Genomic DNA, 26540 nt, shown 5'->3' on the forward strand with positions numbered 1-26540 from the left:
TAGTAGAACCACATCACCTGTTCCTTCCCAGCCTGAGTGGAGCTTTGCATTTTCATCACAGTGCCTTATCCTGACCACTACTGAGAAAAATTACCAACTTCCCCTCTGTAGATCAGTTTACTCACGATTTCCTCAGCCCATGAGACTTCACAGCCTTACATTCTGACTCAAAACAACTTCCTCTGCCCTGCATTTGCTGATATGAAGTAGAGCTGGAGAGCTAAAGGAAAATGGTACCCCAGCCAGTCTTAGATGTGAGGGGGTTGGCAGCACTGTGTTAGTATATGCAGTTTCATCTGCATGTCTATTCCCAAATGCTGTTGTTAAGAGTGCTTGTTGTTCCTAGTAACACTATTATTTTTAACTCCTTTGTTCTTCTCCTTGTCACAGTAAGAAATCAGGGAGCAAGGCATTCTAACATCAGTCACCCTAAGGTAATATGCTGAAATGCTTATAAAGACAAATTTGCCATGGACACTAGACTAGGCTGCAAGAAGCTAAATAGGCAATTTTATCCTGATCGGAATAGACTCACCTTTTTAGCTCACCTTTTGACCTGAGAGCTGTACCCCATGCTCAGTACCATGGGTCATCCCATATATGTGTGCAGCCCCATCCATTCTCTCTTGTACTCAGCATGTGATGTTTTTGCAGGGAGACACTTCTGATACAAAGCACAAGGCAGGGTTCATCTATTGTGTCCCCTGAAATCCACATAGAAAAGTGTGCCATCAGAGTTAGCTCTGTGTTTAGGCACGCTGAAATAGTTATTTAGTTGTCTGCATCCTTGTGTTTCCAGGATTTCCCATCTTCCCCTTATCCCTAAATCTATGAGCACCTATACAGCTCTCATCCTCTGAATACCCTCAGTGTTTTATACCCTTTTCCTTGGTCAGAACATATGAGGTTTGCTGGATCCTGTTTCCTGATGCTTCCATTAGTGGACCCTGGATCAGCTGCTTTAATATTGAATCACAAACAATCAGACTTTTAAGGCAGGTTTGAAACCTCACCTTTGGGGGAAAGGAAAATAGTTGGATTTGATACTGAATCTATTAAAAAAATGTACCAATGCTTTGTAGTTTTTTTTAAACAGCTGTTAAAAGGCAAATTGTAAGAAGAAGTTTCTGACAGGAATGACCTGCATATGAGTAACTATCTTTTTCATAGTTGAAGGCACTGAAGCAGTTAACTATTCCTTAGTCCTTCATCATACATCCATCCTGTGTACAGTCTTTTGCATCATCTTTTCTCCCTGACACCTGCAGGCAGACAGTCTCAAGGCAAGGTGCAAGGCAGAGTAGCCATGGTTATAGATAAAGTCATCCAAAACTATAGACTTTATAGTAATACTAATCTGGGGAAGATGTTTAAAATCATGTTTCCAGACTGATTGTACTGCCAAGCAGGATCAGACCTCTGTGTAGAGCACACTGTCACTTGAGCTTTCTGCATAGTAGAGCCATCTTCAGCTGTTTTCTCTTGGTGCATGTTGGATCCTGGCTGTCTATCTCAGATCTGCACCTTACTGTTGTGAGCAAGAGGCAGACACAACTTGCCTGGGGTCTTCACATCCTGTCCTCAGATATCCACAGCTATTTGCATTTGGAGGACTGTGATCACTGAGCAAGCACAGATCCCTTTTCACAACCATTTGTGTTTGCTACTTGTACTTTCCTGCTCGTACTGAATATGCTGAACAGCATTAACAACTTTCACTAGGTAAGTGTCCTAAAATTGACAGGGGAGAGAATTCTGGTGAAGCTTCTGAGCTTATGCCCTGGCTTGAAGAATTTCACATCCACAAAAGGCAACTCTTTCTTCACACTCTTTTGTGCAGAGGTTTGAGAATGCAACATTTAGACTTGTGTACCATTTATTTTAACAATAAGTAGATTTTCTACATATCATTAGCAGCTAAAATTCTCACAGATTTTTTTTTTCACAGATTTCTGGGATTCCTACTTAAACCACAGAAGACAGGATTTATCCCACCCTGCAAAAGACTCAGCTTTCAGTACATCCCAGGCAGACAGTTTAAGATCTACCCAGTGTTTTGCGAGTAGCACAAACCACTGCTCATGTGAAATTGAGCTGTCAATAGGAAATGACAGGCTGTGGTTCGTGAATCCTATTTTTATAGAAGAGTACAGTAATCCTTGTCCTCCAGAATTACCTTCTCCTAAAGGCCACTCTGGGAGCATTGATCTCCCCTCTGCCACCATGCTTACTGAAAGGAGGTCTCCTCGACGGCCTCCTCCCCCTCCACCTTCTCATGCCCTCATTCAGAAATCTTCCCTGAAGCTCCCACAGGACCCCAAGACTGTCTATGAAGAAAACAAGCTACTTATTAAGCCACTAGGAAAGAGCCTTGAAGAAATGAAAATTGAGGGCGGTGACGATAAAGAAGGAAGGAAGCAGAGCTGCTCAGCCAATGAGCCCTTGGCCGCCAGCCCCAAGAAGGGCTCCCAGCCCGCTGCTCCCCCGCGGAGGCGGCTGAGTGAGAGGACCTCAGAGGAGAGCTGTGTGGGTAATCCTGAAAGCTGTGAAACGCTGAAAGGGGAAGGGACAGAAGAAAACCAAGATAAAAGTGCAGAGAGCAGAGATAAAACCTTGCTGTGCAACAAGGCTGTGGAAATTCCTGGGGAGGTTCCCAAAAGGGCTGTATCACAGTCTCAGAAGGCAAGGCCTGAACCTGCAGAGAAGAAGGAGGACATGCCTAAGATACAAAGCTATGCCACTGAGAAAGGAAAGTCACCTCCTATCCCACCACCAAGAAGGAAGAGGGTTTCCCAAGTACCAAGGACCTCCAGCTCCTGCCAACTGAAGCAAAGAACAGTGGGAGAGACGGCCGTGGCCGCCGGACAGGCTGTGTGCAAGGGCAGCCCAGCTACAGCGATGGGTGGTGCCACTTGCACACACACCAAGACTGAACTGGGACATGGCCACAAATCCATCAGCTCAGCTGAACTGGAGGGTTCACACTTGTCCCTGGAGGACCTGGGAGGCAGCACCATGGCTCAGGCATCAACATCTGAGCCAGACTCCTACTCCACCAGCAGCACAGAGGACGACCTGGAGATACTGAGTAGTTCTACTGGTAAAAAGACACGTTCTGTGATCTTGGCCAAGGCCAAAAACAGGCTGTCCTTGGTGAACCTGTCCAACGTCTTCACAGTCTTTTTGTCTAGTGACAGGAAGTTGCAGAAGAAGATAGTGGAGCTGGCACAGGACAAGGATTCATACTTTGGCAACCTGGTGCGGGACTACAGAGTGTACAGTTTAGAGATGATGGTAAAGCAGAGCTCCAGCACAGAGATGCTACAAGAGATCCGGCTGATGATGACTCAGCTGAAGAGTTACTTAGTGCAGAGCACTGAGTTGAAATCTCTGATAGACCCAGCTTCCTACACTGAGGAACAGTTAGGTAGGTAACCGTGGTTTACTTATCCCTGGGCATGGTTTGGGAGGGTGAGGAGGGAGACAGAATTATGCAGACACATGCTCTGCTTTACAGAATTATAAACCATCTCCTAAAACCTAAGTAGCATGAATTGAAATCTGCTCTGTGGTTTCCAGTGCTTGGAGGAACAGCTCTAAAGCCTGAAGAACAATGAGGGGAAAAATCCCCCTGTGAATGTTTTAAAGGGAAGAGTTTAAGCTGAAGAGATGTGTCTTTGTGTGTATTAGAGACATACATGTATGTATATATATATATATATATATATATATATATATATGTATATGTGTGTGTACATGTGTGTTTATGTATACACATAGGTTTGTACACACAGAGCTGAATTCACTTGAAACACAATTGTAAACTTTCCCCTTCACAGCTGCATTCCCATGGCCTTCCATGTTCACTGCTCTGCTACGAGGACGGAGATTCATTATGGATGCAGGGAGTTCCCTGCATGTGGCATAAAGTTTAGAGGTCAATCACTGACTCACAGGAAGGGACAAGACTATGATGATTTTGAGTGGCAGGTTGAAGGAATCATTTGATTCTGCTTTGTGCTCCTCAGAGCTCAGAGGTACAGAACAGCTGTCTGTTGCAAGACTACTGCCAATTCCAAAATGAAGTGTTCACCTCTTTGCCATAGATATAATTTGCCTTTAGGGAGAAAAAATATTATTTGTAATTGTTTACAGATGTTTAATTGCTTCTCATTCATATCCTGTGAGGGACTATTGTGTTACTTCTCTCTTTGCTAAGACTTGGACCAGTCTATTTAATGTATATTCATGAGGGAATATTAAAAAAGCTGTAGGACTTTTTATCTCAGTGAAAGCTGTACAGCCAGAAAAAAACATGCAAGCACGCACACACATGCTCCTTTGAAAGCTTAAAACTGTTTCTTGAGGACCTGAGAATCAATGCAGAGCTATTTGTGGATACTTAAGTCGGCTTAAAACAAGTGGGGAGCTGGAAGACCCAGAATATGGAGTGAACCACAGGAGTGACCAGGGATTCCAGGAGATGCTAAAGTATGAGGTATTCAGTATTAGGTATGTAGTATTAGGGACTCGGCTAAGTGGTGAGCCAGAAGTAAAAGGCAGTCCACATCAGTCTCAGTGGGCTCTGTTGATTTCCTTCTCCCCCAGCAAAGGCTTCACATGATCCCACAGATCCCCAGCAGAACAGACCCGCAGCCAGCCCCTGTCATAGCTAGGACAGGGAACTTGCAGTTTCACTTCCTAGGCACCTTACATAACGCCTTCAATCTTTGTCCTAATAACCTCTTTCTTCAAGGTGGGGAGTGTGGGGACAGAACAAAGAAGTCTGTCTTGAATCTTGACTAATGAAAGTGGAAAGGAAAGTGTCCTTGTTACACTTGGTAGAGCTGCTTGTGTGCAAGTATCCCACCATCTTCCAACAGACATGCCTGGTTCTAGCCCTGTATCTAACCCTGTTCACTGATGATTCCTTAACAGCATGATGTGGCCCAGTCAACTTTGGCGGGACTGTCTTCATCTGTGGAGGACAGGGATTCCACTTGAAGATTTACCACTTGAATTTGCCCTGCTTCAGGATGATTGGTTCTCTGGATTTTTTAAAATACTTGCATGTTGAATATATAAATATTACTGCCCTCTGGTTCATTCCTCACTGCCTGAGCAGATGAACTCTTTTGCCAGTGACCTTTTCGCCTCAGTGCAACAAGAGGATCTCTTGCAGTCCCTTTAGTCCTCGAGGAGTTGCCTCTGGTTTCTAGGAATCAGACAACAGACTTCCTCACAGTCTCTTATGCTACTTTTAATCTTCAGCCAAATATTAAGCAAATGCTCAACCCACTTGTACTATTTCCACCTCCACAGGTGGCATAAGAGGTGTCTTATAGGTGTCTTATAGTAATTTAGAGTCCCTTGAGCAGTAATGATGAGAAACTTCTGACCAGATATTGGTGTCTGTCTCTGAGCTGGTGGCTGCAGCTGCTTTGAGGAAAGAAAGGGGTGCTTTGTGGGTGCAATTAATTTCATCCCAAAGTGAATATCTCAAGCAAGTCAGAAGGAGAGGTCAGAAGAGATGTGAGATGAATGGCATCTGGGCATCTGTAAGGACAGAGCTGTGAAAAAAAATCACAGTTAGGTGAGATTCCTCTTCTCTCCCCAGCGTTGGTTTTCCTGCTGCCTGGCAATGCCATGCTGGTTAGCCAGCAGTCAGGCAAAGAGAGCAGGGACTGCTGGTAGCAGGAGACCTCCTACAGCTCCAGTGACAGAGACTACACACTGATGTTCATCTCAAGTCCATTTGGAACTTCTGGATAGTGTTGATAATGAAATGTTTACTTTCTGGGATGTAATTTCTGTACCCTTCTCACAGCTATGTAGTAGTGCTTGAATAACCACACACATGCTTCCTTAGGACTTTTACTTTCACTTGTACTACTGCATTGCTTATTTATTATGTGTTTTTGTGTTCTCCCTTCTCTATGCAGAAGTGATTGCTGAGACAGCTTTGTATAAATGTGTCCTGAAACCTTTAAAGGAAGCCATTAATTCTTCTTTAAAAGAAATACACAACAAAGATGGATCTTTACAGCAGCTGAAAGAGAACCAACTTGTGATACAAAACACAACTACCACTGACCTGGGCATCACAACCAGTGTGCCTGAAACTGCTGTGCTGGAAAAGATCCTTCACAAGTTTGCGACCATGCACAAGACCTACTCTCCAGAAAAGAAAATTGCTATCTTGCTAAAGACCTGCAAACTCATCTATGACTCCATGGCTCAGGGAAATCCAGGTACAGGATTCCTACTGCAAATGGTATCCACTATGGGTCTTTCTCCATGAATCATAGGAACAGGGTTTATGATACAGCTGGCATGGCAATATTCTCATTGGAGATAGCAGTGATGGTTGATGTGTCTGGTATCAGATGTCTGCAGGTTGTGCTCAGAATGGAATGGTTAGTGAAGTTTTCTGCACTAATAACTGGTATAAGATGTTACCTGGTTAACTTTATGCTCCGTAACTCCAAAAACTAGTTACCTGTAATTGTGTGTTTTATGGATACTCTTATTTTTGGACAGGTCTTCACACAGCTCTCCAGATATCCTCAGGGCTTTGTCCCAGCTTATAGCAGAGTAATGGTAAATTCTAGGAATGGGTCTTTGGGAAAAGGCTCTTGATTTGGCCTTTACGGAGTTTTGACTAATCTGAGGAGGAGATGCAGAATGCTAGTAGTTTGTTACTAATTCCTGATGCTCCAGTAAGTTCTGAAAGCCATTTCTTCAGTGTGAGGCAGTATGTGCTCTGAGTATAAACATAACACGGGCCTCAGGCCAACCACTAATGCAGAAATGAAACCCTTGGCCTGAAGACAGGATGCATCTTTGCATTTGGTAGACCAGCATGTATCTTCCTCCAGCAATCTGCTTTTCCAGTTCCAGAGCTTTTTGTGTATACTGTGAACTGATGACCAGCCATACCTGAATTTGGAGAGAAGCTAGGTATTAATTTGCAATAACCTGTGGTTGTTCAAGAACTCACAGTCACAAAAGGTGCTTTTAGCGGTTCTGCTTTATTTTTGTACTGGCAACAGCCTTGTAGTGCTCATACTGGGATTGTTATGTCCCTGCTGAGCCTCACCTCAAGATGATCTCTTGGATAGTAAGCAGCAAGGTTCAGGGACCAGTCTAGACACATTAACAGCAGAGCAAGAAACCACCCCAGGGCTGAGCCTTAGCTGCAGGGTGGAAAGGACTTCTCACTGTCTTCAGGTATTATGAGATTTGGATATATACAGGGGAATTTGCTGTAACTTTGTTAAAACAGTTGTGTGAAGTTTGAGAATAAATTTGGTTTAGGTGAAGGACTTGCAAACCTCAGTAAAACCCACAAGGTCTCCTCCTCATGCTGGTGGTATGCTGTATACACATCACATCTTAGTTAGCTCAGGGCTGGAATTTCTCTGTTAAAGGAAATTCTGTTGTGTCACTTTATGTAACAGAAATTAGGAGTCAGGGAAATAATTCAAAAACCCCTACATTTATAAAATATTGGCATCCATGAAATCAGATTATTTCACTGTGGTTTGCTACAATAATCAAAGCACTGCACTTCAGCCAGCTCAGCTGTTTTCTTATCCTGAGTACTACTGCCAGAAGGTTGTAGGTTGGAAGCTGATTTCACCCCTGTGCATCCAGTTCCCTCTCCCTTATAGCCAGTTCCCTATTCCTTATACATGATTAGGTATGCATATCAGGGCTTTGCTAGAAGAAAACTGGCATGGAATTATGGAAATGTACCCCAATTAACTCAGACCTGAAAAAGAGGCTAAGGGGAGAAGAATGTTGTGTCTAAATCCTGGAAAACAGCAGACTTGGAAAGAAATTGAGTGCAATGTCCTGTAGACCCACTTAGAAGTAAAATGTTTGTAGCTTCTTCCACAGAATGAACTGAACCCAGATCACTTTCATTTTCCAGTAGCAAAGACAAGTTCTCAACAACATGAAAATTTTTCTGACAGGGAATTCCAGTTGGTAGCATGTAGAAGAGCATACTGTGGGCTGCTCAGAGCAGATTTCAGCAGGTGGGAATTCTCCTTCTGCTCTCTGCCCATCTCAAGTGCAATAGAACAGCAAAAGAACATGGCTTGCTTTCAGCCAGCCATGAGGCAGCACAGTGTTCTTCACACAGGAAGAGCAGAGGCCATGCTCAGCTTCCTGTGCAATAGCTTCTCCTTTTCGCACCTTTTCCTCACTGTTCAATTAGAAAGTTCCCTCCTCTTCCAAGATCAGAGCAGGTAAAACACAAAACTAATTATTCCCTTTTCTGCTGGACCAAAATAAGTCTGCCTCTGTGAGAAACATTGCCGGTTCAATAACATGGAAACCACTTGTGTTGCCTGGCTTAATTTACAATTTGTCGGCTCAGGTCTTTATTCACTTTAGGCTGGCCACAGGATGAGCTGACCTAAGAACATGGTTTCATTTCTCAAAGCAAAATGCAAACACAACCAAATCAAGCACCCTTTCTTTTCAGACACATATGAAAATACAAGTTTTTTAACATTTTGAGACCCATTTACAGCAGTCCAGGTTTGGCCAGGACGTACCTTGGTACCAAGAGGTACCAAGTTTCCTTTAAAACTAAGGACAGGCTTGCTCAGGAACATCTGTACCTGAGCCCATCTTTGCCCTGCTGAAAGAGTAATGAAATTTTAAAGTCTGCCCTGCCTTGACTGACTCCATGTATATAAAGACATTTTAAGATAGGAGTGGATCTTTGGTTTGATTACAACTCATTTACATGACAAAATCTGCCTGATAAATTGGCTGTGGTTGAAATCCCTGATACTCAATACTAAGAACTGAGTGGGTCAGATCCTAAACTGGTTTGAACTAGCACTTCTTCCTCAAGCTGAAGGTAATCAGCCTATGGAAATGATTCATCACAAGGAATTAGGAAGGTAAGTTCACAGTCTCTGTTATACACCTTTCTCTCAAAAGACCACTGAGTACAGCTCCATGACAAAGTTGAAGTAGGACTAATCTCTGGCTACATCTCTCTGTGGGTGGCCACAGAGGGGTATCATGCACAGCTTCCCAGAACACACATTGTGTGGTCAGTCCATGGAGTCCAGGTGATTCATCTGGGTACGTATGGGTTTCTGCTTTAGAGCAAGGTGACTCAAGGCAAACTCCAGTGACAATACTGATTAATTCATTACTGGCTATAAAAGAAATTAAGGGGCTCTCTGGTTCAGATGCTTATATGTACTATGTAGGCAGTGATATTAATCAGCGAATCCATACCAAAGGCACAGTTATGATAGTATTGAGATGTCTCACTGAGCCTTTCCAGCTTCTGTGCAAACTTAAATAACTGAAACATATGCCTCCAGGAATATAACTGACAATCTGAAAATATGTAACCTGCCTGCTAAAAATACTAGAAATGGTTAGTAAGAATAAAATGCATTTAAATAAAACAACTTGGAAATCCACACCCCACAACATGGCTGGCATTTTTTTTTGGCACTAGAAAAATTAAGAGGCAGGAATCATGCAGCTCTTACATTTAGAAGGCATGCTGCAATATGCATAGGGACAGCTGGGCACATAGGTGATTTATGTAGAAACACAGTAATGTTTATAGAAAAAAAACCCTCATTATGCGTCTTTCAGAAATATCTTTACTTAGACAAAAAGATTAAATGTATATTGTGTGATATGAGTAGAATGAGAATCTCTGCTTTTCATCAGAAACACAAGTGACACCTGTACAGTAAGAATTGATGGAAATCTGCAATACGTGTGGTGTGTACTGGCAGTGGTGTGCCTGGGTCACCCAGCCTTGTGCTGCCTGGGAGCTGCCACTGTGGAAGAGAACTGATGGAAAAACAAAGCAGCAATAGGCATTGGTTTATGTAGACAATCTGTGAGACAAATAGGCCAAATTTGATCAGTCCATGAGTGAGGAGGTTAAGGGATGGAAAAGCTCTAAGTTTAGGCTGGAAGTTTGAAATATGGGCAGATTGCTTTCAAAGGAGATTCAAGAAGAATGGACGTACAATTTTCTTACTGCAACATTTCTAACTTGTGAACTATTTAAGACTATGAAGCTTCATTTTTGGACTATCTTTGAACTGCACATGCAGCTGGACTATACAGTTCAAAACTCCAGCTTGTACTAGTTACAGAATTGGCTAGGTGACAAAAACATCTGTTTTAATAATTTCTTTTGCATAGTTTCACATAGATAATGTGCATAGTCTGCTTTTGGAAAAAGACGATGGATAGGACATATATTCCATTGGAATATTTCTCTTCCTTAGCTTTTAGAATGAAGTTTGTCACCCAGAACTGAGCAGCCAGATATTAGCTGCCCCTATGCACTCCTGTAAGGCTCAGAAGATGGTGGAAACAAAGCTGTGTCTTCAGTGGGATAGCTGAGCTTGTGGAAAGGAGACTGGACTCCAATACTTCAGCAGCCCGTGAAGAGCCCATGCTAGAAGCTCCTAAAGCTGTCAGAGCAATCCCATTACACTGCTTATTATCACATCTCACTTCTGAGAAGGAAAATAAGGCTGTACATAACAGGTTTACTTTGATATCTTTTGGAAGAGGATATTTGTATTTAAGTTACTTTTAATGAAGACTGATGGACTAGAGATTTTGGGTTTTCTGCCATCTAGCACAATTTCTGCATTTGAATCAAAGAGACAGTTCAAATTTTTCATGGGGAGCAAATTCGTCTGATCTCTAAACCATACATTTTTGAAGTGAATTCATGCTGTTTGCATCTATTAACTCAATTCACTATATCACGAATTAAACCTTGCTGAAAGTATTATGGGATAGACAAGAGACAGCAAAAAGCTAGTGTGTGGAAGGAAAATCACAATCTTTTCTTATGATCTTGAACAAATCCCAGTTAACCTTTCTACACCTCAGTTTTCCTAGCTACAAACTGAGGCTAAAATTCACATTTTGGAGAGATCTGCTTCTAGACATCAAGATAGTGTTTGTAAAATATTAGACTAAGGTGTGGGGCATCACCTCTGTCTCCTGGTTTTCAGAATATACACAGAGAGAAAATAAATACATGAATGTGTTAAAATAGGCTGTAATTTCTTTATGGATGCTTGGGCAGGATTCCAGATGCTTTAAATCATGTATTTAATTAATACTCATCTATTCAAATGCTACATCCCAGCCAGGAGCTGACGTTGTATTTGCCTTGCTATAAACATAATAGCATGAGTTTGTGGCAGAAGATAAGGCTTATTTTAAGCTTCTTAGAGATATTTATGAAATAAATGTTTCCTGACCTCACAGGGAAGAAGGGGAAATAAAGCAAGCAAGTAATATCTGGAGTAGGACACCACCACCTTGAATAGGCAAACTCAATCTCACTGTCACTCGGAGCAGTGGCAGGGTCAGAGCTGGATTTAACTCTGTCAGCTGCAAAAATTCCCCTCTGTGAGAGACCACAGTTGGAGCAAGCCACACAGGTCTATGAATTTGGCTCGGGCCCAGCTTGAAAGTAGAGCTGAGGAGGCAGCAGCCTGCAGAGAATACCCCTGCTGCAGCTCCCCGACGGACACTGGCTAGTGCCCTGGTGCCTTTCATGGCACAGCAAGCATGTGTGTTCTACAGTGCTGAAGCAACACCTCAGATCGCTTGGTTCAGAGGGATTTTTTCATCTATCTTTGTAGACTCCTGCTTCTAGGCATATTTAAGTTGCTGACAGCACCTGTAATCCCCATGGATGGACTGATGTACAGAGCACCTCAGGGCCATGCTTGGACTGATGGCATGTCAAAGCTAGTCCCTGTACCTGCAGGGGCCAGGAGAGCAGGGGAGAATCAGAGTCCTGCCCTCTCAGGCATTTCCCTTTGGCTCCATATGAGTCAGTGAAGACATGCTATTGAGATGCCTACGAGGTACAATATACTCTTGTATATGGTCTGACCTGCCCTTGGCCACACTGGAGGTTTGTGGCAACACTTGGAGTCAGAGCTAGATCACCAGTGATTAGTTTTGCTTTTCCCTTGTTGACACATTCTGTTCCTGCTGACTTCAGCTTTTGCTACAGGCATGGGTATTTAAAATTGAATATTGTACAGCCACAGGTGGATTGAGGTGGTATCTAGTAATTTAGACAGGTTGTGAGCATACAGCATATGGAACATATGTTCTTTCCATTATTTCAGTCAGGTCCCTGCTCAGCATTTATCATGCAAAAAGAGACTGTAGATCAGATTTTCATATTTAAGGCATTTAAACGGCTGTGAGTCCTATAAGATTTCTTTGAAGTCTTAAAGCTGAGAAGAGTTTATACCAAGGACTGGTGGGCAGAGCAGCCAAATCAACTTACAGAAATGAGATAAACCACATAAAATAGAGTTGTCTCCATGCCTTCTTGTACATCCAATCATTTCTCAGACAACAAAAAAGAAACAAATTCTGTGGGCATTCTTGAGAATTTTCCTCTCACTTTCACTTCTGTTGACACCAGAAGTTGATGAATGGGGACTTTGAACTGTTTAGTTCCAAGCTGCTGTTTCCATTCTGCATTAGTTTGTCAGTCTGTTCTCTGTTCACCATCTATTCTGGTGACATGTAAAAAAACACCAACCAACCAACCCACCAACAAACAAACAACCCAAGGGTTTTTTTTCCAGTGAATAGTAATTTATATTGTAAAGTAGCAACATTCTTGGATGCCCTATCAGACACGACATGAATTAGTCATGAAAGAGAAGTAGTAGGAGAAATTCTGTTATTGGTGTTGCACTGGAACTTCCTTGGCCTTCAGGAAATTAGAATCATTCTATCCATGCCACTGGTCAGTACCAACTAGATCACAAAGAAGTTTTTAATGAAGGGGAAAATGAGCCTAAGAAATCTTTGGTATTTTGTATTCCTTTATACTAGTTTCAATTAGAGCTAACTCTGTTGGCCTCTGGTGTACTTGGAACAAAAGGAGAATAGGGCTTTTTGCTGTGAAGTTTTTCTGTTACATTTTCTTGTCTCAGTTTTGTCAATTTTTTTTTTTCTTTCCTGGAAAATATTGAACAGCTGTAATGCTAAGTTGCTTGTATTAAGGCAATGTATACGAGAGTAATGAATTAGACCCTTCACAGGGCTAAAGCTTTCACAGAGACATAAGCCAAGGGAACAACAGACAAAAGAATTTCCATCCAGATGTTAATGGAACAATGAAGTCCATTTATAGTTTTGTTGGAGACCTAAGGCTGTGTCTTTTAAGTAAAGGCAGCCATAACCAAGCAATCAGAACTGAAAGTGTTAATCCAGCTTTCATTAAATAAATAGTCTATGTTTTGGCATGTGTGGGCCCTGTTAGAAATAGACTGAGTTACAGCCCGGACAATTTCTCATTCTCTAACACTGTTTTAAATGGATCAACTCTCTGCTCACTAGATGCATTACTGGGTTTATTTCAAAGCCACACTTTTTTTTTTTTTAAATCAGTGGCTAAGCTCATGTTTATTTGAGGCTTCAGAAGAATATCTTTCCTTGCCAGTGGAGAATCTGTGTGAGCTATGAATGACAAAAAAAGAAATCTGACTCATGGCAAATATTTGAAATAAGTCAGTGGGAACATTTGAGAAATAGGACTGTATGCCCTACCATGGAAGAGCATGTGTGCTTATGGCCCAAAAATGGCTACAGTATAATCAAGGGTAGCTTTGATTCCTTGAGGTGAGACAAGAAACTCTCAAGTGAGACACACATAGTGCATGAAACCAACATATCCAAGTGCACTGGTGAAAAAAAACTTCCCACAGTCTGAGGAAAGACATTCAGAATGAAAGCAGATAAGGTTAAGAGGTCAACTCTGAATGTTGGGAAGATAAATCTGGTAAGAAAATTGCTGTTGTGGGTTTTCCATTATGAATTTATGGCATGTTGGTTGAAAGTGAAAGTACCTTTCAAATCAGAAAAGTTATCCTTGTGTTCATTGTGGTTCATGCAGGGAAGCTTCTATTTGGATTCTATTTTAACCAGTAATTATTTATAATGATGACTGTTAGCATGCTTTTTTTTTTGTCCTTAGAGATCCCAAAGAGCTCTTACAGACTGTATATTAGGTAGCTCTGTTAACTTATTTGATATCAGTGTTTTAAGCGCAGAAAATACTGAGCATCTGCTATATACTAATATAAAAAAACTAGGTTTAAGTTCAATGTGAAAATCTTTCTGTTTTCTTAGCTAGACAGCATAGTTACAAAGATGATTCCTCCTGGATCCTAGCTCTTGGGAGACTGTTTTAATAAGGAACATGGAGTGTGATGTTTTGCCTTCTGAAGGGACATAAACCCAGAAGTCCTCAGTCCTAAAACCACCATCTCAAATTATATTTTCTGTTTTTTGGTATCACACATAGAGTAAGCCTAAGACAATAAATAACCCTAATGTACATACACAACTTCCCTACTAATATTGCCAACCTGAACTGCAGTCTTGATGTCAGTATCAAATCAGAGAGACAAGCTGGAAACTTTTGCACTCTTCAAAAATTGTCAGTTGTTTGTGATCAATGAAGTTAAGTTTATATTTCTCCAGTTAATTTTCAAGATCCTATTTTGGGCTCAAAGCAAGTTTACTTACTTTTTAAGTGATCTGAATTTCTGTTTTCCTCATTTTTTTCTTTGCTGGTGCTTTTGAGCTTTAACTCTTCAGATAACGTAAGCTAAAGTCTGCAAAGGACTTGCTGTGTGAGAAGCTGACACTGTTGTGTGGGAACATGATTTTGTGGTGTTATTGGGATCACGTTGTGTTTCTCTTTGCTCAGGGAAGCCCTATGGTGCCGATGACTTCCTCCCTGTGCTCATGTATGTGTTGGCCCGCAGCAACTTGACTGAAGTCCTTCTGAATGTGGAGTATATGATGGAGCTCATGGACCCTGCTCTGCAGCTAGGAGAAGGTAAGAGCACAGTGTTTGCTCATGGGATATTCACTTTGGAAATCATAATTTGTCTCACTTCAGCGTTCGTGAAAGTGGGGTAGCAGGGCTTTGGATAGATTTTGTGGATAATACTTTGGCCAATCTTTTCAAATCTGAAGCTCTAAAATGATTGCCAAACACTTTAACTCCTTGTAGCAGTGCAGTGCCTCAAGATGCAAACTAGAAAGGCAGGGACTGATCACAAATAATAACTGAGGTGCTGGATTAGCCACCCGAAAGAGACATTTTGTGTTCCTTGGCCCAAAGGCTGAAAAGCTGGAAAGTTTTTGCTAAAATTAAACATCTGCTGCAAACAATTGTGCAGATATTTTTATCCATTCCAGTGAGAAAAGAGCACATTTCTTGAACTGTATCATATGCCTCAGGGCTACATTCTCATAGACACTCTACTCCTAAATTTGAGTGAACCCTCTTACAATGTTCTCTGAGAATCATAGCGAGACAGAGAAAGACAAGTTAGGTTAGAGAGGAATATTGAGTTTGGAAGTGACTAAAGACCTCTGTTATCAGACATAAATACCCCAGGGAACTGTGGGCCTCTAGTTTCTTAAATATAGCTTGGAAAGCACATGCTTCCCAAGTGACAGTTACATACTCTGAATTAGGAGACACAGACAATTTATCACTAAGTAGTCACTAAACCAATAAAATGGAGTTTATTTTAGACTTTGCTTTGATAAGTACTGAGGTTCTAGAAAGGAGTCCTGGATGAACAACAGCAGACTAATTTTATTTATATTAAATGAGGATATAAGTCTGAAATTAAGCATGTCAACCCAGCACAGTGCAGAATGGGACAAAAGCAAGTACTAATAGAATGATTAGTAGCAATACAGTACATTAGTAAGGTGTTTCTGTGCAGGCTAGTTCTTCTGCTGAAAAGAATTCTTAGCAGAAAAATATGTTAGCTGAAGTACAGCATTTTGTGGTCATAACCAAACTGTTTTCGGTGACTATTCTGCACACAGGTTCTTCATTCCAAAGGGGCCCACTACCAGGCTGGCTACTGAAGTTGTCTGGGTTGGGGAGCTCAGGATATCGAAAGCAAAGCTGGCTGGAAATTCTCTTAGCTCAAAGATGCAAAGACTCTATGAAATATGCACTCCAGTCCAAAGGGAATATTTTGCAAGGGAGTTCCAGATCAAACTGACTGAATAATCACATCAGAAAGGACACTGGGAGTAACTGCAGATACGAGGAATGGCGGGGGGCGGGGGGGGGGGAGGAGAAGAACATTTCAGTGAAGACAGCTCTGCGATTGCAAAGTGTAGAACTGGCAAAAGTTAACTTGAGTTAGGCTTTTCAAAGTTGAATAGCAAAAGGTGTTCCAGTACAGAAATTAAAGGAAAAGAAGTAAAGCATAAGTGAGAAAACTGTGAAATTGCATAGGTCAATATACAAAATCACTTTAATTTTGCCTCCAGATGAAAAATACACTTTGAATTCATTTAACAGCAATAGTGATGCTGACTGCTGGGGCAAAGGCAAGGACAGATTATAGAGAGCAACTGGATGGAAATAAAGAAATTGGAAGTTGGAAAAAACTTAATTCTTAAAAAAGTTGTGATGGATTCCTGTTGTGGGAGACTCAGAGCTCTTCCTCACTGGGTTCTGAGGGACACAGCCCATCCCCGGTCCCATCACAGCTACCTCTGACTCACACAGAAGAGGAGAAATATTGAATGACAGACAAAGGAGGCTAGTAACTGTATTTAGGAGGATTAAAAGTGGCACTTTTAGGCTTCTTAGTCTATTCTCAGCACCTGTTTCTGGGAGACAGTAAAGATAAATTAGTGTTTTGGGCCCAAACTTCGAAACTGTAGGACACTCCTCATAGATCTCCCAGAGTACCGGGAGTCAAATGGCAGTGTGTTGGTCTCTCGTCTCCTACACCAAACTTTCATGGTGCTGTAAAAATACTGCTCTTGAAGCAAGCGCTATCTTTGCCTCCCTGAAGCAGGCAGCCACGCTGACCGTGGGCTCCGCGGTGCCGGAGGAGCCGCGGGCTGCCGGAGGGCTGGGCGATGTGCGAGGGCCATCTAGAGGCACTGATGGATGGCGGCGAAGCTCCCTCACAGCAGCTGCTGCCCGTCCCCGTTCGCCAGGCACCGCGGCGCTGGGGCCGGAGCAGGGCACGTCCGCCCGCTGCTGCTGCTCTGCAGCTCTGCCTGCCCGAGCCCCGGCCCGAGCCTGAGGGCCGAGCTGGAAAACCAGCGCTTCATCACCCGGGCTCGGGGCTGCCCTGAGGCCACGGCGCCATCTCTGTCTGCTCAGGGCGGATCTGCCCCTCTGCGGCCCAAGCCGGGTTTTATCGTGGCTCAGCTGCCCCCCGCGGCTGCACTTGGTTATTTATTGTCTGCTGCAGACAGCGCCACAGCGCTCGGGGGTTCTGAGGGAAAAGGCCTTTTGCCACTTTACTCTGTTTCTCTGAATTACCAAGATTTATCCCGCAGCCCTGAACAGCCCAGGTGAACGCCTGGGATCCCTGTGTAGTCAACAGAAGATGAATTGTTCCTGCAGCTCTGAGATATCCCTCAAGAGTGTTGAGCAGGAGCCCTGAAATCCAGACATTTGAGTAGTGTAGCTGGACCTGGGGGAGCTTTGTGCTTCTCCTGAAGTAATCTATGATTATTTCTATTTCCCTGCATTATCAGGACTGCTCAGGAGCCCAAGTTACAGATCTGTTGCATGGGCCCTGTCAAACACAACAAAAAGGTAGCCGTGGCCCAAAGCATAAATATCTGTGGTTTGGGCTTTGTTTGCAAAAGCAGTTTTTGTAGCTCTCTCCTTTCAGCCTGTGCTCTCTCCCAGGATATCTACAGCCTCAGCAGCCTGGGCAGCGACAGTGATGTGGAGCAGGAGGGGCTGGAGACCTGGTCATGAGGTGTCCTTCTCTTGGCCAACACCAGTGACCACTGCACTCCTCCAGCAGGGCACGGCTGGTGCAGGGCTCAGACAGCTGCCCCTGTGTGGCACCAGCAAGGCAGGGTGGGAGCGGGGCTGAGTGACCCATGAAGGTGTGATGTTCATACAAGACTTTCACCTTTTGCAGGCTCGTATTATTTAACCACCACCTATGGAGTCCTGGAGCATATCAAGAATTATGACAAAATCACTGTGACACGGCAGCTGAGCGTGGAGGTTCAGGACTCCATCCACCGCTGGGAGCGACGGAGAACGCTGAACAAGGCCCGGGCTTCCCGCTCATCAGTGCAGGTATCTGGCATCATATCCTAGGGAAAAAGCCTGCATGCTTTCTCCACACTTAGAAATCTTTAATATGGTAATTATTTTTAAGTGAAATTAATTGAAATCACTGTTAAAAAAGAAGAGTACATCTGATGCAAGATTTCCAGACCTTAAAAAAATCATACCGCATTTGAAGTACATGCTACTTACAAAATAAATTTTGAAATCTTGAGGTACCCTTATAATATTGTGGCTTTAAATATGACTGCAAAGTGATTTTTTTGTTCATTCTCAAAGAAGGTGTGCTAGGAGCCTTTGCGTGTTGGCACTATGGTGGGGACTCAGAAGCCCCTCTTAATCATCACCCTTAATGCCTGGGGAACTCATGGGCTAACCTGAGATGTGAGCAGGCTATGCAGGTCTGCTTCTAGACGGCAGCGTAAAGCTGTAGGAGGGTCTGAGACATCCCAAGAGCCAGTCAGTCAACCAGAGCCTGTCTGGGAGCAGGAAAGATCCATCAAGGTCTGGTTAGTTTTGGAGCCCATCCTGTGCATGGTCTGGCAAAGATCTCCCTGTGCAGCAGTGGAAGAGGGTCCCAGGACAGAGGGGTGCTCTGGGCCTCCAGCTCTGGCAAGGCTGATCAGGGCAGATAGGATACCCTGCCAGCCCCATGTGCTGTGATCAAATTGTCTCCCACAGGGAGGCAGCAAAGGCCACGTCTTGCACTGTGTGGAGTTTTTCACGGTGCGGAACTGAAAATCGTGCATGCTGAGGGAAAAGTCTCCTGTGGGGGGGAGTAGTCCATGCCAAAATATGGAGTTGAACAGGTTTCCCATATTGCAGTCAAACCAGTCCCTGATGATCTCAGAAACTGTGAATGGTGGATGAGATACAGCAAATATCCATCCAGCCCTAAGTGCTGCTCTGGCAGTAGCCCACAGAATTAAGTACCTAGCATGGAGCACAATAGCTGAGAAAGCAAATGATAACATTTTCCCAGAAGATTCCTACCCCCTCCAGCAGCTGAAAGGCCATTTTTCACCCCTTTGAATGAGGGGTAGTATCACAGACAGGAAAGCCCATTCTGGCAGAGCTAAACAGCTTGCTGATATGTTCAGCAGGCCTCTGCCCACCCTTCTGCCTGCCTTAAACAACTGCAGTGATATTCCTTAAATGCAGTTTGGAAGCCCATAGTCCACACATTTGGAAATTCCCCTTCTGCCAGGGAACATCATTATTTTCTGAACAAAATGGTTGGGATTTGTTTTGAAGTTCACAGATGCAAATTAAACACACAGTTTCTACTGTGACCAAAAGCTTTCTAGATTCTGTTCCTTATGTGTTTAGCAAGATGAAAGTTGTTACAACAGCTGTTACTGCCTGAAACAGGATACAAGAAAATCAACCTTCTCAGCATAACTTCTGCTATTTCCTTATCGATGGAAGGAAGTCCAGAGAACCCACTCTCAAGGTGCTGTTTGGGTGATTATGAAGTTGCAAGGACATCACACTGCTAGCCCTATCCTATTTCAGGGAAACAGGGTGTTTTTGAGCCAGATATCTTAATGTTTGTGGTCTGCTGTTCTTGTCTGTCACTTCTTTGCAAACCCCTTTCTTCAGGAGCTGTAAAAAGATGGGAGAATGAACCATTGCAGACCATTCTCTAAGGATATTCAATTAAATCAGAAAAAAGCACTTTAACTTTAGTGTCTTTATGGTGCTAATTATTTGGTAAGGGGCTTTTTAAAGTATTTGATGATTCAGAGCCTGTCAGAGGAAAGGAAGGAGAGAATAGCTAGGACATTGGAGAATGACTGGAGGATATTTGGGAGTTCTAGGCAGCTAGAGCTTTGTGGCTGAATTCTTCCTCCTCCAGTCCTAGGTTACTGTGTTAACTGCAAGGTCTCTCCTCATGTTTCTCTTCAGGATTTCATCTGTATCTCATTTCTGGAAATCGGTGGTCAATCAAGGACACTTGCTTCCCGTCGTGACACCACAGCTGAGCAGCTGAGCCAGCAGTGTGCCGAGAAATTTGAAGTGTCCCATCCCAAGGACTATGGGCTCTTTGTTTATGTTGATGACCAGTGGCTGCAGCTAGACAAAGATGCCCTTCCTCACCATATCAAAGCCTTCCTGCTGAAGAGTGAAACCAAGAAAGATTTCCATTTTATTTATAAAGCAATAGACCATAAAACCCCACCGGTTCCGATTGTCAAAGAGTCAGACTTTTCCTAAGGGCCATGCTGCTTTTTTTCTCTCTTTACCGTCATCCTGCAAGAGCTGGATAATTTACTTTGTGAGATCCTCTGGTATCTGCAGACCTCTGAAGTTCTCTGGAGTGTGGCCTTCAACATAGGGCAGATGGGTAATTGCAGGTGGTGTCTGAACACACGGCATTTTTGGTAGAGGTCATTTGCAGAAGCAAAAGGAGCATTCAGGAGAACATTCATTCTCTGGAAAACTTGAAATATCAATCCTCCGAACCTCTCAGCTGCAACCAACCAACACTGAAGAATGTAAATAAACAGTAGAGAAAATCCAGAGATCTTGCAAAAAGGTGGACGTTTACTTTATGAAAAATGATGGCAGGTGTGCATCACAGCTGTGCACAAGGCCTTTGAAAGGCCTGCACACACCTCAGTCTGTTTGGAGGAAAGACTGTGTTAGTGCCTTATATCTGTTCACCCACTTTGAATAAACTGGGTCCTGTCTGATGTATTCAGTGGCATAGAGTTGCCATCTGTAGCAGAACTCCATCTCTGTCTTGATGTCAAAACCATGTCTTTGCTTTTGAAATCCACATAATTACAAACAGTGCAAGATGACCCTGTACTTTCACTAAGAGTATGTTTTTACTGTCTATTTGTCACTCAAATCAGGTAGCATAGGCATTTTCATCGATGTATTTTTCCTAAAGATTGAAAGTCTTCACCATCAGTTTTACATGTACAGCAGTTCTATTCACAGTGGTTGTTTGATAGTGTCTGGTTAATTGTATATTTATTTCAATGTATGATATGGTGTGATTATTTTAAAATAAGCCTTTGTAAAGAACTTAATAATTTGCCCAGTGTATCAAACCAGATTAAAAATTGAAAGTCAAAAGGAGTTAGAATTAAATACCAATCCCTTTTTACATGGCTGTCATTTTCACAAGTGTTATCCCAACTGTAATTCCCACCAGATTATAACATTAATAAATTCAGGGTGTAAGAGACAGAAGTTTCTAATTCTCCTTTCTGTGTGGGCTTTTAGTCATTCAGTCATTGCAGACTTAAATTTCCTTGAACAAACAAATTCCCACAGAATATATTGAACCAATGCAAAAAAATGCTTTTCATTAATTTTTTCAGGAATTGGACAATGGAAGCAAAAGCCTTAACTGCAAGACAGGTCCATGTCTTCTATGTGCCTTCATACAGGCAAGGTTCCCACTGAGAACACAAAACACTGGTTTGTCTGCATGCAGGAAGCCAGCAAACTCCACTGCAGCTCCACCAACTTGGAATCAGACCTATCAAAGCTCTGATTACAAAAAGCTGTTTTACTCCGGCTTTTGCTCAAACTTGCTGTTGTTTCCTCCCAATAACATTCAAAAGAGATTTAGGGCACCTTGGGCCAAGTTGCCCAAGGTCTCTGCCTTATTCTTGAAGCTCCAGGGATAAAAGGGTATTACATATAGCTGGTCCCTTTCTCAGTCTCTGGGGCTTGAAATAAATGTCCATGTCTCTGCACCCCAGCTGTAGCCAAATATGCATATAGATAGCAAATCAGTGCTGTGCATCTGCCAGCATGTGCTGTGTGCACATCTTGTTGGGAAGGGACAACAACCAAGAATGAGGAACGGTGAGTAATGGCAATCTTGGTTTTGAGGATATGTGCAGAGCTTGCAATGAGTGACAGCATAGCTGACTCCAAATTCATGGTTATTTCTGCTGTGTGCAGCTGTTGGCACCTCTGTGCCATGCCTCCTGCACATCTGCAGGATGAAGAGGTGAAGCCCTCTCTCATGCTGCCACCACCCTCCTGCAGGGCCGTGTGCTCCTGCTGGGAGCCTGGGCTGCTCTCAGGGTGGCACTTGGGATGCCGGGGCACAACTTTCCGATCTGGGAGATGTTGCCTTGAGGGCACTCACAGGTGTGGCTGTCTCCAGTGCCTCCCCAGTGCCTCCCCACCCTGCCCATGGTCCAGGACCCCATTTCAGCTTCCCAGGACTCTCAGCCCCTTCCTTAGAGATGCTGCATCAGCTCTCTGTGTCCTCAGCCTGTCCCCCAGTCTGTCCCCATTCCCAGGGAGGTGCTGGATGTCCAGGACTGGACCTTCCCCTGATGCTCCCCTGATCCTTGGTCTGAACATTCACAGTCAATGAGCCTAAAGGGGTAAGAGATCAAAGTAGAAACACTGAAGGAAAGAAGCTAAGGCTGATCTGCTGGGTGTTTCTGCAGAGTAATTGGACTTTGCACCAGCCAGGGTCAAGCACCTGATTGATAAAGTGAAGCACTCCAGCACCTCACAGTGTCCTGGGACATTTGGGTCACCAGCTGGACCTTGGGGCTGGGGAGAAGTATGGGATATAGAGCTGGTCAGTGGAGCTTGTGGAAACAGTGCTAAATCACTGCAATCCGAATGGGCTCAGACCTAAATTTACTAATGTCTAGACCCAAAATCGGACCTAGGGATTCCAGTTTTTGAAATGCAAGGAGTGCCTTGAACTTCTGCATTTATGTGGGCTATTCTCAAACTGCAGATGAAATTTTCCTCTGGCATAACAGCAAAGCTTTGATTTGATTTGCAAGAGCTGCCGTGGCTCTCCCAAGCCCAGAGATTATTGACAGTAATGTGAATTACTGTGCTTGGCTGCAAGCTGCCTGGAAGGAAATCCCTGTGCTAGGGCTCAGTGCAGAGCAGAGCATGCTTAGAGGCTGTGGGGCAACTGGCTTGTTTGGTCCCATCATACAAACTACCAGCAACATTTCATTAAACATACATCTCTGAGGTATGGGGGTGAGGTGGCCACAGCTGTCCCTTGTCAGGGAACATAAACTGGGATATGACCCAGTATGATAGTCTTTTGGATGATGGTATTTTGGATGACCCAGGACAGAGAAGGATGCTGCCTCTCCAAGCTCACAGCTCAATGGCAGCACTCAGGCTCTGCCTGCACCAAGGTCATGCAGAAACAACCTGCCTGGAACAAACATGCCATTGTTTTGGTGACCCTGGCAAAGCACTGATTCTCCAGCATGGAGAATGCTGGAACAGTTCAGCATGTCCCTTCCTCTGGACCTTGGTGCCCAGGATCCTGCACTGCTTTGGGCAGGTATCTGACATTTTGGATGGTGCAAGAAAAAAAGTCAAACGTGGGAATGAAATGGGCATTTTTAAATGCTCCATAGAATTTTGTTCAATGGCTTTTCCATGGGGCTTCCTCATGCTGCAGCCCAGGCAAAGAGGAAGCAGCCCAGCCTAGTGATTTGTGACCTCCCCAGGTTAGTCAAGATGGTCACACTGTAACTCACATGCCGGCCCTCATGTGAGCCCTCAGCAGACAGGAGGGTTCCAGTAGGTTTTGACCAAGTAGGGTTGTGCAATCCAGCCAAGGCCTCTTCAAACACTCATTTGCAGGGAAACGTTGTGCAATTACCACTCACTGAGTCACAAGGAAAGGATCATAGTGTGAGAGGGGAACAGGGAGACCTGCTGAACCCAGCAACTTCTGCAGAGAAACAAACAACCCGTGTGGCATGCACAGAGCTGGTTTAACACCAGTTTGCACCCAGGGACAAAATCTGTCAATAATTCCCTGAAATAATTACACTGGCAGGTCAAGTTTATCCTAAAATAAAAGCCATTGAGAACAAAGGCAGCTTCCATGATGAATTCAAGAGGTTTTGGGTTCCTCAGGCTCCAGTCACCAGCAGTACTTTGAAACCTGGCATGAGACTGGCTTTTTACTGTGGGCCTGTAGAGTGATTGAGGCTGGCAGGGACCCCTGGGGGTCACCAGTCCAATCCCTGTGCAAACCGGGTTGCCTCCCAAGGCTGTTCAGAGCCTCATCCTTTCAGTGCTGCCCTCTCCAGGGTCATGCAGCCTGCCTGGGGCCACAGTCCAGCATTTTAACATCTTGCACTGTGAAAAATGCTTTCCTCCTATCCAGCTGCCATGCAGGCCCTGCCTGTCCCACCAACATCTCTCCTTGGATGGGTGCTGCTAGTGAGGGATACTGGCCAGCTCTGCCTGTGGTGCACGGCTTACAGAATTGTAGACTTTTGCTGTCTTCCACTTCTTTTGGAGTACTGTGCCCCTAGGAAGGAAACAGATTCTGATTCAGAATTGCCTGAGCTCTTCACACAACATGCTGCTTTAAGTCAGCACTTTAGCTTAAGCTTCCTTTTTCTTTGCTGCCCCTCCACCCTTGTTCTTACAGGCAGAGGCTAAGCACAAGAATGAGAGGTCTTCAGCCTCCTGCCCTGAGGTGGCCACAGGTACTCGGCACATACCTTAAACTGTCCTGGTGAGACAAGATTCAACTTGAAGAGAGCTAAAACAATACTGCTTACTGGAATAAGCACCTTATCTCCAACTCACATGAACTGCTTTCTGCTTTCTTGCTGGTAAGGAAGGGAGGGTAGTTATCAGTGCCCTGAACAAAGCTGTGTCCATCTAAGTTTGCATTACACAGAAGCAGCCAGTGCACAGTATACAGTGGAGGCTGATCATGGACCTGCCCTCCAGGTCCTCTCCAAGGAAAGGCACTGAACTTCTGCACAGAAGGACGTTGGGAAGGAACACACAGCAGATTTGGCACATGGGTCGGAAAAGGGACTTGGACTCCATTCCTAGCAACAAGGTGGAGGAGGACAAGAAACCTTGGCTGTAGTGAATGACTTCCCTAGGGCTACAGGTATACACAACCCTTCTGCTATTTTTGTAAATAGCACAGCCTCAACTTTGCCCTGTTTTGCCTGGTGGTGACAATTTGCTAGAAACCTGACAGTTTTCCATATTTTGCAGTCCAGCATCCCAACATTCTAGGAATGATAGGCTAAGCAACTGCATGCCTGCAGGAAGAGTGAGGGTGTCTGTACTTGCACAATTCATCACAGGATACTCTGGCTTAAGACTGGCCTTGCACAATCCTAAAATTACTTTCTCGTTAGATTCTATTACCATCACAAAATAAACAGCCTGCCATGCAGGTACTAAGTCTGATTGTATTTGCAGGCCTTAAACTAAATGTATTGATCAGTGCAGGTGTGTAACTTTTTGTTGTGCCCCCTGCCCTGTTGTTGTTGGGCAGGGGAAAGTTTCAAGGTTTGTGAGTGCTGGCCTTTCAGGCACTCAGCTTCATGGTTTCTCACAGACACCTGTAGTTTCCAGCCGGCATAAAAAGACCGGAGAGCAGCTCAGACTTTTTCCACAGGCTTTATTATTGTCCGTGAAGGGGTCAGGCTACAAATCCAAAGATGGGGGATCACACGTGTACTTTTATAGGGTTTGGGGGGATCACAGGTAAACCAATGGAAAACAGGGTTAATACATTTTGGCCAACTACATTATCTTTCTTTGTTTGGGACAACCAATTATAAAGAACCAAACCTAACTAATAATATTCTAAAAAGGTAAGAAGAGCTTACATTTTTCTAACATGAGTCATTCTAAGCAAGTAGTTTATCTTATCTCAAAGGAGTTTCCAGGGAGCCATCGCAGGGCTGTTTGCAGAGGGAGTCATCTCCTCTACACAGGTGAAAGTTATTTTTTTTTTCTGTGGGGCTGTTCCCTGAGGGACTGAAAAGAAAATGGGTCTCTGGATATGAAAATCCAGAGCATGGATTAGAACCTGCTCCATCTCAGACAGCATTGTGGGTGAAGTGACAGCTTCCATGTCTGTCTTTCAATTTGCCACATACCTGAGGAAAGGGGTAACAATGCCATTTAGGATGGTGAAGCTATGGAAATCACTTGCAAGAGAAGAGAACAAAATTCCACTCTCACATTTCAGCTTTGCATCCTCAGAGACACAAGGGTCTGCAGGAGGGTCAAGGCACATGATGTGTGTCAGTGCCACCTAGGTGTCAGTGATGTGTGAAAATAAAAACATGCTAGCAGCTGATTTCTCACTGATAATTACTTTTTGAGGTCTACTTACCATGGCTGGAGACTTGGTCATAAAGTGACACCATCTATGAGGAACATTGAGGCTTCTTTATTAATCTCTGTATTCCAGATGTGAAAATCAAAAAGATCAAAAGCCTCTTCTGAGTATTTCAGAAAAATGGGCATATATAAAGGGTGCAAAAATGTTAAACCTAAGAAATGGTGATGCTAAGTGCTTGAGAAGCAGCCTGGATTTCTAGGACAGAGAACAACTCTAAAAGCAGAAATGAGTAAAACAGCAGAC

At 43.7% G+C, this 26540-nt stretch overlaps 1 protein-coding gene across 1 annotated transcript in view; it reads left to right on the top strand.

Moving 5' to 3' along the window:
* Nucleotides 1-21314, top strand: part of LOC134045575 (ras and Rab interactor 3-like) — a 155059-nt gene extending 133745 nt beyond the window's left edge. Inside the window, exons 22-26 of the mRNA XM_062495398.1 lie at nucleotides 1949-3427; nucleotides 5943-6251; nucleotides 14777-14908; nucleotides 18003-18166; nucleotides 20066-21314. Of these exons, the coding sequence (XP_062351382.1) occupies nucleotides 1949-3427; nucleotides 5943-6251; nucleotides 14777-14908; nucleotides 18003-18166; nucleotides 20066-20374 (2393 nt within the window). The 3' untranslated portion in view covers nucleotides 20375-21314. The remainder of the gene's footprint in view (nucleotides 1-1948; nucleotides 3428-5942; nucleotides 6252-14776; nucleotides 14909-18002; nucleotides 18167-20065) is intronic.
* Nucleotides 21315-26540: the final 5226 nt, after the last annotated feature.

This window comes from Cinclus cinclus, chromosome 6 (genome assembly GCF_963662255.1).
Source record: "Cinclus cinclus chromosome 6, bCinCin1.1, whole genome shotgun sequence".
Taxonomy (NCBI): domain Eukaryota; kingdom Metazoa; phylum Chordata; class Aves; order Passeriformes; family Cinclidae; genus Cinclus; species Cinclus cinclus.